At 37.3% G+C, this 14,634-nt stretch overlaps 1 protein-coding gene across 1 annotated transcript in view; it reads right to left on the bottom strand.

The window, feature by feature from the left end:
• The window catches only part of IARS1 (isoleucyl-tRNA synthetase 1), a 112,779-nt gene that overhangs the window by 20,663 nt on the left and 77,482 nt on the right, over positions 1-14,634 (bottom strand). The window contains exons 23-27 of the mRNA XM_074879684.1: positions 11,312-11,403; positions 10,875-10,952; positions 10,280-10,401; positions 7,062-7,164; positions 6,750-6,833 (exon numbers count right to left, since the gene is read on the bottom strand). Of these exons, the coding sequence (XP_074735785.1) occupies positions 6,750-6,833; positions 7,062-7,164; positions 10,280-10,401; positions 10,875-10,952; positions 11,312-11,403 (479 nt within the window). The remainder of the gene's footprint in view (positions 1-6,749; positions 6,834-7,061; positions 7,165-10,279; positions 10,402-10,874; positions 10,953-11,311; positions 11,404-14,634) is intronic.

The following is a 14,634-nucleotide window of genomic DNA, read 5'->3' as shown; positions in this document are numbered from 1 at the left end:
CAGACCAAGGATGTTATTTTGCCACTACAGAAACTTGGGTGTGCCCATGTTTTACAAGTAATGCAAGCAGGTTTTGTCTCTGTATCTGAAGGGGAATATAGTGGTGCTGTGGAGAGTTTTATAGAACAACTGATTAACAGTGTTGCTACCATATGAGGAAAGACCAAGGCTAGAACTTTTTGGAGAGAAGCTGACGGGGGATATGATTGAGGTTTAAAAAATTATGAAAGAGGTCGGTAAGGAATGTAAAACTGTTATTCACTAAATCCCCAAACAACCCCTCAAGTAAGGGAGCATGCAGTGGCAATAGGAGGGGATTGGTTTAAAAGAGATATACAAGTAGTTAACCCTTGGAACGTAATGCCTCAGAGGAGGTAAGCAGGAGTGAACAACCAAGTTCAAAAAGGAATTAAGCTCATAATGGTAGGCACATGACAAGATGTTAAAGGAAACAGGCAGGTGTGTGCCCTTGAGTACCTTTAATACAATAGCTGCAGATGCTGACTACGACAGGAGTCTACTACAAGAAGTGGCCAGGTGCTCGTGCTTTCACTAAATGGACTCTACCATTGCAGGAGACAGCACCATGTGCTAGAAGAGCCACGAGTCTAAACCACTAAGTCATTTCTTACATTCTTAATGACAAATACTGTCCTCATCACATAAGCACATTAAAAAACATCAGTAAAAAAACCCCACAAATCTTATTACACACCCTGACCATCATACAATGCCAAATTTGAAGTACCACAGCAAACCTCTCTGCTCTACATTTAATTCTGTCCAATGAACAAATGCATTAGATATGTTATTAATAACACTAAGAAATAATGTCTTGGTATACCTCCTGTAAATAAGAGCACTGTATCCCAGTGTTTCAAGAGAGACTGGTTTTTCTCTGCTTTGTAAAGCCAAGTAAGAAACATATACCAGGCAGGACTTGATACCTAAATTTTCAGTTTCACACAGCGTCACTCTGTTTTTGGTGTAACGTACCAGGGACAGATCTTGGAAAGTTTTAACTGCCAACATGCAACTCTTCTACAGGTATAAACCTGCACATTTCACAATAATTTGGCAGGTTTTGCCTGTCAGGCTGCCCAATATTTGAAGCATTACATCTCCACTAGAAGGTTGTTAAGAGTTCACATCAACATGATATAGAATCACCAAGTGCATTTGGCAAGCAAGCTACTCCAAGTCCTTTAGGAAGCAGAAGTAAATGATAGTGTCAGCATGACAGGACTAGCAAGTAGCCAAACATTTAGATTGAGCAGTAATGCTTAAATACAATCTCTGAGCTACAGTCTAATTCCCTAGGAAGTCCTACTGACATGAGGAGCCAAGAATACAACAGAAACTAATTTAGGAAATCTAATGAAAATCAGGTACTTTAGAAATTCAGTTTTAATGGGGTGCTGTTGGAAATGAGCCCACAAGTGGTAGATGACGACCTCGTGGGGAAAAAGAAATAATAATCCAAAAAATAGCACAAATTGAATGATGACTTTGGGCCTGATTAGATAAATTACATACAGGCCAACTCCATCAGGACAAGTTTTCTATACTAATAAGATTAGGGAACCATTCTTCTGTATACAGTATCAATTAAAAACCCAGAATAACTCTTCAAAGAAAAAGAAAGTCTGTATCCTAGGACTGTTTATATCTTCCTCAATATAGTGCTTTGACTTTAAGTAGTTCTTAATTTTGTCTTCCCAATAAATCAAAATTAGCTCCTTAACACATCTTTCAAGTCTCCTACATACAAACTGAGGCAACCAGTCCTTCCCATCACCAGAAGGAAGGCCTGTATGGTCAGGCATTCCTACGTACAACGGCTTTTTGTTGGTGCCATGTGCCAGACATGATCAGATCGACCGATATCCCAACTATTCCCAATTCCCAGAACCAAGAAAGAGAAGTGCCAGTGCTGTGGTTCAGCTTGGCTGGGCTGGGCTCTCTAAGCAAACATCCTAAAAAGGAAAATAAATATTGATTATGTAATATTGTAAGAAGCAAAATACTGAAGGACCACACAGTGTCACAGTTCATACGTCAGTTAATTCAGCCCATTCACGAACTTAAGTCTACTACATCACTGTAACATCATTAACATTACAAAATACTGTTAGACCTTGGATTTGATGAAGAAGTCACTTTTCTCTGTTTTATTATAGCCATACATAGGCGTGGGGGTGGAAGGGTATGCAAAGGTTGCATGCAGACAAGATTCTGATTGTGCATGCAGTAAAATTGACTCCGATAAAACCTTTCACTGAAAGTAGTTAGGAAAAGTAGTCCTGAACTAGGCTTGTAAAAGGCCTCAAATACTAATGAATAAAATGCAACTGTGTTCAGTTGCTAAAAGCCTTCTGGATTTATTTTTGTTTATCATTTTTGCATGATAACCCTATACTCTGGACAGTTCTAATATTAAAATCTGTTTATTTAAATGATTTGCTATGTTTGATGAGAGAGTAAGACTGCAGATCAAAGACTACACCTACTTCTGAAAAAGTGATGAATGAAATTTTCAAAGAATTGACACGTGAATTTTTCAAATTCTTCTGTCAGCAACTGCATGAAAATAAATGGTGTATTTTTGCTTACAGATTACCTCTGGCACCTGCAAATTTACTAGAAACACAATTCTGACAATAGCTAAAGGTTCTAAAAGCTCTGAATATGTACGAGGTTAATGAATAAAGCTGCACATACAGCCCGTATTCAGTGACCTCTTTAGCTCTGAACCATACTAGTAAACAACTAAACTGATTGCTGTGCAATACAACACATACTAAGCTTCAACATCAGCTTGCTGAATTTTAAGATTTATAATAAAAATAGGACAATAGACAGTATTTTGTATTTGTGCTTCCATAAAGGTATTTGAGTTTGTTGTAACTCATCTCCCCATCAGACATACTATAACTTTGTTTGCAGTAGTACATAAATATAAACTAAAACAAATTCTGTACAATCCAATTATGTAATAATTTACCGAATTGTTCAGTTCCATTGTTACCTTTTACTAGAGGTTGACAGCAAATTTTGTCAGCTATCTTTTTGGAAGTAATCCGAGTAAGGAAACCTGATCTCCCTTAAAACTGGATTCTATAAAATCCACAAACCCAGTTTTCAGATCAAGAAAATGTGATAAACACTAGCCTAAATGTCACAAAGTTCTGCTATTGAAAAGATCCAGGTATCGAAATGATTAATAATAACAATTCTGAAGTGAAGCATCATAACTGCCAAGTTTAAGAGAAGTAATATGTTAACATCATAGAAAAGTCTTATGATCCCACTTGCAAATCAATAAAGATATTTAAATCAAAATTCCTTTAGTGCACAATTCTTAAAAATTTAAGTTCCACAGTAACTAAAAGCAAGAAGCACACATCACTGATCTACAAGTCTTGCGCATTGAGCTATGACTCCCTTAGCCAGTGCTCTTAAGAAGCAGAATTTTTAGAAGCCTTCCTTAGATACATATTTAGGCTTGGGGAAAGACAGTATTGCTGGAGTAATATATAATTAGAAGTTTAAGAGGTCCTCCACTGCTTTGGTCATTTCTTGACTGACATGGTTGCTCTCACCAAGACCAGCAAGGCAAGTTGATCTTGCTTGGGTAGATACAGATTTTTGTTCTCTTTGTCAAGACAACCTGAACTAAAAAAGTTCCAACACATTTTAAGCATGTGACTAGATCTTCTGTTAGAGAACTCTCTGAAGATACCTTACTGAAAGGAAGAAAGAACCCTTAACCTGCCAAGGATAGGCATATGGAAAGGGCCATGCCATTTCTGGACAAGGGAAAAACATCCTTAGATACTGTACTGCCAGTGGTTATTATAATAGAAAAAGAATCTCTGAAGACCCATTTCACTGGCTCTAGAGAATGCAAATGTTACACACACTTAAGGAAGAAGAAAAAAAACCCTATTAAATGGAAAGCAGCATAATCTTATGCTTCTTGTACTAGAAGCATCCCCTAGTACAGCCATCGGAACTGTCATAAACTTGTAGAGACCGATCTGGAAAGTGAGAGATTCTGACAAAGGAAAGATGACAGGAAGGTCAAAGGTCAATTATTAGTAGAAATAAATTTTATTTAATAATCCAGAGACCATTAAACAGAAACACAAACTAAAGACAGACTCCTGAACCCACCAGTCCTGTATTATATCAGCTCTTAAGAAGTGTAGAGATTGTAAGGTGATACAACATGGAAAGAATTTCCTGAAGACAGAAGTGAGACAGTAAGTTCTTCTGCAGTGTCACATTCAAAGCTTTAAGTGCTGTGGATGAGCTGAAGGACAGGAACCGTTCTGAACTGCAGAGAATCCCTACATTTCCCACCCGATTACTGTACTTGGACACATAGAAGCAGTACACTAATATGACAGCAGCTGGGAAGTACACTGGAGGTAAAACAGGACAAAGAATTAAGCTGTAACAGTAATCTGGTTTTAGTATATATGCTACAAGCACTTAAAATACAGGAAGAGAGTAGACTTCAGAAGATAATGAAAAGTACACTCTATGGCTCACCTTTCTAGATGTGACATTATCACGGGAGGGAAGGGAAGGGAAGTCTTTCATAAGCTGTTCAAGATATACAACTACATTGCTGTTCAATTTTTATTTTCTTCTAGTTTCTGCTCATTTATCAGAGATTGTTTCAAACAAGTAGATTTGAGAGGGCAAGACAGGAGAAGATTAAGCTTGCAGTTCACACACATTCAGAAATTGTATTAAGACTTCTAAATGAAATCTCTTGAAGCAGTTAAGAAAGTTGATAATTTGGGGGACTGCTAGTTTTTGTATTCCACTGTACTTAACTTTCCTAACAAGGACTTTGCATCAAGGCTGGTATCCCTTCCTCAGGAACATTTTTATCAGGAGGTCTGGAATGGGGAAAATTGTCTGAACAACCACCTAGGTGGTTTTGTTTTGCAAGACCACTCCTTCAGTTCTCATCCAAGAGAAAAGCTGGCATCTATTCTGCCTTGTTGAATTAAGAGCCACACACAAATACAACAAGATTGCATAAGGGAAGGATTCAAGTGAAAATCCAGACAGATTAACACACAGAAATTGTTGTCATGAAGTAATCCTCAATTTATATTCACATCTAATGCATGCATTCTGCCCAGCATCAACACCAAATCAGTTCCTTTAGAATTCTGCTTTCTTAGCAAAGAGCTGCTATTCGAAATGCAATTCTTTCCTCCCCAAAACACATACAGTTACAAAGATGAAGTCACGGCTTATCTCCCCAAGGAACACAATGAAACATCTGGGTGAGAAGTGATCATCTATCCCAACAAGAAACTACTGCAGCAAGAGGAAATTAAGACTGCTCAGAAAGCACAGCATTGCTTAACCCGTCTTCCTTCTTCCCTCACTGCCTTCCAAAGTGGTTCTGAAAGGCCTCCCGTCTTACAATGGAGATGATATTACCTCTAACTCCCTGTTCAGCAAAGCAAGTATAAAGCCCCTAGGCCGCTAACAGTGCGGAACTACACATAGCATAGCTCATGATATCAAATGCATGATCATGACAGATTTAAGTAGTAAGAACCACTGGCTTGCAAGATGTTTTGAGGCACCAGCACCTAGAAAAAAAGTTCAAAGGTGTACTGGCATAGCTTTTTTTTTTTTCTCCTTTTCTTTTTGAATAAAAAGATCATGGCTCATCGAAATTCATCACTGTAGCTGAAACACCTCCTTCTCACTGTTCTCTCTTACTGTTTGATTTCTCTTGTACATCATAGATGTGAAAGAAGATGCAAGTTGATTTGTAATGAAATTTAATTGAACATAAAGACTTTTAAAAGCCCACTCTACAAACAGTCTTTTAAGCAATCAAAAAGTAATAGGCTTTGTGCCATCGCTACAACTTCTGAAATGCAGTACTGAAGTTTAAAAGATTTATGCAGAGCATAAACATATAAATAAATGAAGTTTATTTATAAAAAACCCCACCTTTTTCATTTCACTTCTTAAAAAACTATGGATTTTTACATGAGTGACTAAGAACAGAAAGTGCAGCCAATTTCAGGAAGTTAAGCTCAAAAAGCCAAGGAGGGTTACTTTTCTTTTGAATTCACGGGGCTTTTATCCAAATATTTAGAAGTAGGACAGGCTGCATTTCTCTAATGGACACACATTAAAATAGTATTGTAGTGGCTTACAGGAGCAGATGAGTGTAAGAAATTGTATAGACTAACACCTTACTTATTTGACATTTTATTTCCTAAACAACATCCTGCAAAAATCTTGACTGTTCCCCTACTCTCCCTTACACGGAACTCCTTCTCTCCATCAACCCTTCTACTTACTGTCAAACTGGTTTTAATGCCTTTTAACTGAAGGAGATCACAAATTTTGCAACCCATGTCTTTGACAACATGTAGTCAACTACTGTCTTATTTTCATTCAGAAAATCTTTTCTCCTTTCACTGATCAAGGAAAAGAACATTTCTAATAGCCTCTTAGTCCTGTGTGGTCAGTTTGAGCGATTAAGTATTTCTCAATACTACAACTCCTCCAGACTAAGGATCGTCACCCATCTACCTTCATTTCTGTACACAGTACCCACTGATATCCCCTTTTGTTACAATTCTCTTTTACATTAATTTTACCTAGTGAGTTATTGTCAATGGGGAAGGTTAGGGGTTTGTTTGTTTAGGTAATGACATAGACAATCCAGTTAAGCATCATGTTCATGATGTTCTTACCTCGAGTACGTACTTCTCTAAAGATCTGACATTTTCCAGAGCCTCTGGATCCTGATGGATAACAACTACTTCCTTCAAAGGATACTGGGAAGAAGGAGAAGGAAAAAAAAAAAACAAATAACAAACAGAAACTTTTTTCCTTCCAACTGAAAATAAATAATAATTTCTGAAGTTCTTTATCATCTGAAGTATGTTACTGTTGAACTCTGTTAGCTATTCCAAACTTAATTATCCAATTTTCCCAAGCTTATCTCAAAGTTACAAAGCTATTGCACATTCCCAAGGTACTGATAAGAGATGTTGAGTTCTAACCTTTACTGGAATGGTTTTTCTGTCTCTGATTACTCGTCCAAGCTCAATAACAGACTGCAAACAAGAAACGGCACTTTCAATTTTTTTGTCGATGAGATCCTCCCTAGATTAAAAAGGAAACATTATATTGCTTCATCCTCACTGTATCTGAGCAGATTGAAAACATTTTACCCCCTTCGCTGAAATTTCCTACAAGAGATTCAATTATGCCATGTTTGGGCAATTTGAAAAATGAACAAAGAGGTTTTTCTTCTCTCTGTGGAGAAGATGATGAGGAAATAACTTGCTGAAAACAAAACACAGAGCTATTTTTAAATCATCTTTTGTTAGTACCTCTCACAAGATGGACATGATGGATTGAGTCATACTACCTATTCTATTACTATCCAATAAAAAGGAAGATTTATATTAATATCATAAGAAGATGCAAAAAGATATTATAAATAAGATACTTATAATGACAATGAAATACCTATAATGCAACCAACTCACTGGATCTCAATGTATAATCTTTTCCACGAATTCTAGATATTTCAGCTTGATGTTTTAGACAGTCTTGTCATCTTTCCTGGCTTCATCATTTTTCCTGGCTTCATCATTTTAACACCCTTCCATTTTGAGGCAAGGCAGAGTTGGGGGTGGGGGGTGGTGTTGCTTCCTTTGGGGGTGAGGGGGAGGGTTGGGTTGTTTGGGGTTTGAGTTAGCTGACATTCACAAATTGTTTCAAATGTACTAGCTGCCAACGGTTCCCAAAATGTTGTTTTCTTGATTTCTTGAGTAGCTGCATAAATTGAGCATCTCCTTTAAACCTGCATAAGAGTCATATCAAGACCAGATATACTGGTTCAAAAGACAGTTGTGAATAAAATGAACAAAGCTGCTTGCTGTAATATAAGTAACAACAGTACAGGGATGAAAACCATGTATCCAGTAAGGATGGTCCAGAACAGAACTGGTAAAGCAGAACTTAAAACTGAGATATCCCCACCTTCTGCACTAGGGCTTTGATTAAGATGTTACTACCCATTTTGAAGCTTTTGTTCTTCCAAAAGCCAGTCTCCAGGATGATCCCCCAAAAACTTGGAAACATGTAAATTGTGAGATAGAAAATTTTGCTCCCAGAAAGGCTCATATATTATAGATTGGCAGTATTTCAATATTACTTGCCATAACTTAACAACATAGGAGAGCCAGAAAAGAGAAAAGTCTTCATAGGTTGCATGCACATGCACAAAGTTTAGTGCAACCAATCTGTTCAGACCCTAAGCAACCAAGTAATACCTCAGTGGGGTTTGTAACGCAGATATTGAGTCAAGTTCAGCTGTCAAAGTGGCCAAGTCCTTTAGCTTTATCTGTACATACACATCATATTGTTAAAGTAGTATTTTCTGTAACTGCATCAAAAAATGTCTCTTATTATTAACTAACAATATTGTCCTTATGCAGTCATCAGAAAAATATTCAAAGAAAAATGCAATAATGTGCTTAGCAACTCAAGGTGAAACTCTAAAACTTCAACAATAATTTAGTTCTGAAAACATGTCTTTTTATCTGACAAAGGGAACAATTGATATGTAGGGGATTCAGTAAATTACACAAATGAGTAGCAGATAAAAATGCAAAGTACAAGAAAAAGAGGAAACCCGTGCAAGCCACTCAAATACATCATAGGTTTGCATGATACAGCAGCAAGTCAGCACTAACAGGAATACAAAGTGACTAAGCCACTTTTAAACACTCATGCTAAGCCCATGCCTGAACTGAGTTCCTGCAAATAGCTCACTATCCTTCCATTACTCCATTCTAAAGGAGCTCAAAACCATTTCTGATAGCTCACTGATGAGGAGTTTTGCATTCTTTGATTACATATTCTTTATAGCACTTTTCCAGGGAACAGAAAATCAGCACCATCATTATGTCAATCTCAAACTCCCTGTTGCAATAACTCTCACTATTAAAGCTATCAGAAAGAACCTACACCTTCCTCAAAGGATATAGTATCCATAAAAGAAACACCATTACTAGAAGGTTTAAATTTTTAAACTGGCACGTAAAGTATCAAGGTCAGCTCCCTTGTCCTTGAGGCTTTTCAGACTGAGCTGCAATGCAAAAGGGAAGTTTGCTTCTCTTACATTCAGTGACTAAGAGTGCAATGCAGGCACTAACTTAATCCACTAATGCAGCACCAAGGCACTAATGAGCAACTGATTACTGTAATACTAATGCCTCCCTCAGCTGGATTTAAAAAAAACACAAAACAACAAAACAAACCAAATCAACTTCAGTTGTCAAGTTCTACCTGAGTTGATACTATGGATAACCCAGAGCATATGTCCAGTACAACCACCACAGACCCAAAGCTTTCTGAGACACACTGGCACTAACAATAAAACCTGACCCATCAGCATTCACAGAAATGATCTGTCTGGAAAGCTCTCTCTCATATGATGTATCCTCTTACAAGGAAGTGGCAACCTCTGGACAACGGTCTAAGTTCTTGGTCTGAAGCCAAAAGAACTCACTCTGCTGGCTCTGTATGTGGTCCACACCAAACAGTAATTCCAATCCACACCAGGTCTGGCATCAGCATTCACTAAGAACGGCCTAGAGATGGGGGGATGCACATGTTCTTGCAAACGTAGGGCCCACAAGAGACTTTTATAATCCTGTTGGGCCCTTCATAGGTCGGCATTATAGCTTTTAGCCAGTGCACATTTTGAAGAGTAAAAAGGATATTTCTTGCCCACCACAAGAAGAAAACACTGTGAGTAGGGAACACGCATTCCTCCTAATTGCTTTCCTTCCTATCTACAATCCTTTAACCTGGCACAAGTCTAATGCCTAAATGTGGAAGGAAAGGAAAATTCCTAGCTAACATTGAGAGTGGGGTGTGAAGCATACTGCTAGTGAAATGGTCTCCTACAGCAAAGAGACTAACATTAATCAGAGTTTAATCAAAACTTAAATATTTTTTGCTTATAGAAAAGAATGCGTTAACTATTATCCTAAAATTCTTCCTGAGGCAAAGGAATATTCACATTATTAAAGCAGCTTGCTTTCTTGCAATGCAAAACAGTTTTAAACACAAGTAAGTGAAGGAGCACTGTTCTGTGAGAAGCAAAAAAACCCCAACCAACCAAACCCACAACAAACCAACAACCAATCAAAACCCAACCAAACCAAAACCCCGTTTTGTGACATAACAAGCTGTCTCTTACCTCACTTGGGGAAGCATGAGGTAGTGGATGCTTTCAGTATTCTTTTCCTGAACTGAGGCCGGATCAATAAGTGTCTTCAGATTCTGGTACATCAGCTCAGTGATAAATGGAGTATATGGTGCCTGTAATGTTGCATTCAGTCATCATCTTTTCTTTATTGTTTGTACATTATGAATCAGTAATACTTATGAATTGCATAAGGACAATTCAGCAAAACCAATGCTTACACAGTGTCTTTTATGCAGAACTGAGGTTATTCAAAATGCAGACTGAAATAAACAAAGAAATTACTACTACTTATTCACCTCCTTCCTAATATTTACATGCTACTTTTGGGCATCAGATAACAAATCATAATGTCTATCAGTCAGGTGGTATCTGCCTTCTTTTAGTACCATGGAACAGATGAACAAATAAAAGGGGGAGGTGGAAAATGAACTATGCTACACAGATCAATAACAATATGTTTTTTCTCCCAATGTGTTCAGTCTCTGTACCCCTAGTTTCTATGGTCACCTTAGACACAAAGATGCATGCTTTTAGATTAACTACATTAAAAATGCCAAGCAATTATAGTGGGCTGTATTTCCCTTACCATAAGTCTACACATGGAGAACAAAACACTAAACAAGGTTTCCAAGGCCATAATGCAGTCTTCAGTCCCATTCTCGCCCTGTTTGAAGAATTCACCAAGAAAAAAAAAACAACTGCAATTTTAGGATCAGTAAATGCACTTTGGTAAACTTCAAAAATGTCCTATGTTAATGCAATAAACTGGTTTTCCAAACTGTATTTGTTTTGCTCAATCCCATCCACCAAGTGAAACAGAATTACTAGACATTTTGTTTTGTTTTTCCTCATAAAGCAAAGAGGAGGGAAAAATGTTAACTTCTCATTTCCACTATCGGGTACAAACTGATATAATTTGAAGTGCAGCATAAATATTTTGTGTAACACCATGAAGCTGCTATTCATTAACATAGACTACTAGGATTTTGTTTACAGTACAAGATTGCAGAAGCAGATACCTACCTTTAGTCTTCTGCGATTCATTCTAACATACCAGTTGGTCAGAATATCAACAAACTTCACTAATCGAGGGACTACAGTGTACAGCCTGTAAGCTAGAAGGAAAAATGTTTACTGTAGTTAATATTTGCCCTCTGCATCAAGCTCCTCACTTAAAGAAGCACATTATCATTTGTAGCTCTGGTGTTGAACATAAAACTTGAGCAAAAGCACTTATGTTACTAAGATCAAAAAAGTGGTTAGACATGCTATTATGTTAAAACTGTATTTTGAAATTGCACATGCCATCAACTCTCATGCTTCAGGACAAACACATCTACCACTAAATTGTTTCCCTAATCCTACACAAACAGGCATTATGGAAGCCTTATGCTTTTATCTGACTCGTAAAGAGGATAGTGGATAAGAGACTATTAATCACAAAGGATTTGGCAAATCCTAGATTTGCACATGCAGTAAATACAGCCAAGTCACTAAAAGTTTAACAGAAATTATTGTAGAATCATACAATATTATTAATTACTGCCAACATTTTCTTTTTTGTTTGCCAGTTTTAAGATGAGACACCTATTTCAATCAATTGTCCCTGAATTAATTGTAATTTTTTATTATTTTTCTAAGTAACACGGTAGGCTAGAAGAACATAAAGTAACAGCAAGCCTGACGAGGTAAGAAGATAAACATAGCTGTATTTTCAAGTTCTGTGTAACTTAAAAGCATGGAGGACTGCCAACATGAAAAAGAAGGTCATCATAAGCATCACTATGCAACTGGTAAAACAAATTTCAGTTGTTCATGAGAGAACTGCGGGGTGGGGATAGACCTTAAATAGGACTCAGACTTCTAAGGAAAAACTTGTATATAACTTCTCTAAAAGCAAAGAGCTTTTTGATCTCTGTTCTGAATCAGTTCCATTAATCAAGCAGCCACTGAATAAAATGGATCCTTGCTCTAAAAGCTCCACCACACTTTTCATTGCGTTTTCTAAAATAGAACTGTTTTAAAGGCAAAATACTGGTATTTAAACCTAAAAAGGAAATGCTTAGAAGATTCATGCCATGGTGAGGAAGACATGATTTATGTGGGAATTTGTATTCCTAAAAAATTCCCAGCTCCCTTCTAGCTATGCATTATCTAGTTAGGAGACTGGTTAAAAACAAACAAAAAACCTCAAAAAAACCCACCCTTCAGGGATAGTAGAACTTTAGATCTTTAACAAGAGATTCAAGTTAGCCTGGAAACATGCATTTCTCCCTTCAACAGCTGTAATCCCAGTTCATAAACCAAATCATGAAATCTTACTTTTTCATGACTCAAGAAAACGGCATGCATGCACACGGAAACACGTGCAGACACACGTGCACAGACACACATGCACACTTCTTTCAATTTCCATCATCAGGAGAAAAGTTGTTTTGTAAAATAATTGCTTGTATTGGGCACTTAAGTAGAAGAAAAAGCATAATAAGGGTTACTGGTTTTAAATACCGAATTTTAACTCCCCTCAGAACACAAAGGATCGTTTGCCCTATTATTTTCCATAATATCTTCCCAATATCTTACTACTTGCCCTATTTACCAAAGGGCCCAAATCCCAGAAGTTTCTATCATAAAAGATGAGGTTTAGTGAAAAAAACTATACTACTATTCAATAGCTAATAATTAATTTGGATAAGCATGTTATTATGAAAGTTAAACCAAGTGAGCTACACCAGCTGCTGCTGAACAGGTTACTAGCATATGTCTACCCAACTTGCAGCACTCCTGAAGAGAGCATGTCTACAGCTCCAGTTTTGGGCACCTATTAAACCAGAGATAACACACAACAGCAAAAACCCTCTTAAACTCACACATGTGTGGTTTCAATACATTTAACTTTTGCCAATTTTCCAGGAATAATTGAAGTTACACTGCTTTCTGATACACGTTGCCTCCTTTTCTCAATTGCATACATTCTAGGAAATCAAAAGCTCTCCCCAAGCCAGGATTAGTGGAAGGTTGTTACACATTTCTCAAGTTTTTCCAGGCGCTCTAAAGCATCCCAAAGCTGCAGTGTGCACAGGCATGTTCCCCTTCCCACTCTCAGTCTATTCAAGTGAGGTCAATACCAAACTGACAAGGACTCCATTTAGGCTGAAATACTGCTGGCTATTCAAGCTACTGGTAGAAACTGGGGCAGAATTAACATAAGTTTTACTTAATGGAAACATTTTTCTAGAGGCAGGCAATCGGTGTAAAATTTAGCTCCACTATAACATGCACTTGACAAAATGAAAGAAGCTAAGCTCATCTGCAACATTGTCCTGGTTAGGGGTGTCTCCTGATATTTAGTTTTAAGCCTGTATGTTCTTACACGCAATCACACACACAGTTGCAGGAACAGCACGTTACAGTACAGACTGTGGCATTTCTTTGACAGATAGTGCCCAAATATCACCTCAGCATCACTGCCTCTGCTATGTTTTAGACACAGGAGAGACAACAATTTATTTTTTTTTTTACGCATCTTGTAGGTAACAGAGTTGTATGGCATTAGCTGGCAAACACAATCATTTATTTTTGCTCATATCATGCCACATCTACACCAGCTTCAGCATTTTTTTTATTATTTTCAAAATCTTGGGTTCTAAAATGAAGCTTGTGTGGTATATTTATTTGTTTTACCTAGCATTTGAGGTTATCAGTCACCATTATAACCTTCCCTCACCTCTTCCTGGCATTTATTCTACTTCAAGTCATATGTAGAAAATCTTTTTAAAAAATCCCAAACTACTTTTTAAAAAAAAGATTAGCACAAGAGTATCATGTCACAGTACACAAATTTACTGCAGCTCATTAACAGCTGACTGAATTCAGAGTTTAAGCAGAAAAATAATCATGTTTGTTTATCACTTCCAAATGAGATGTGTCACTCATTTGATGAGCACATCATGTTATCTTCACCTAACCCAAGACAATAGCCTTTAATACCAACACCACAGTCTTGTAAGTCTTTACCCTGTCATCTTCCAACAGCAAATTTTCTTCTCCTGCTTGGAAGGATCTTCTTGCTTTGTAAAGATGTCAGCTGACACATCCCTTTTTATTAGCTTCATCTTTCCCTTAGAAATCCAGAGCAGAGAATTCAAGTTTCTACCCCCATGCTTATCTTCCTGCAAATACTATTTCTGTTTAAACTGTGCACTAACCCAAGATCCCAGGTACGTACTCACAAATGAATTTTCCACTGTCCCTCAAAGTCTCTTCCTCCTTACGTGCAGCATGTAAACTTGCATAGGCTCTGCATATGTCTGTTTGGCAACACATGAAACTCCACACACACCACC

This window comes from Strix uralensis, chromosome 10, assembly GCF_047716275.1.
Source record: "Strix uralensis isolate ZFMK-TIS-50842 chromosome 10, bStrUra1, whole genome shotgun sequence".
Taxonomy (NCBI): Eukaryota; Metazoa; Chordata; class Aves; order Strigiformes; family Strigidae; genus Strix; species Strix uralensis.
Note: the sequence above shows the minus strand (reverse complement) of the source record. Positions and strands in the feature narration are given on the sequence as shown.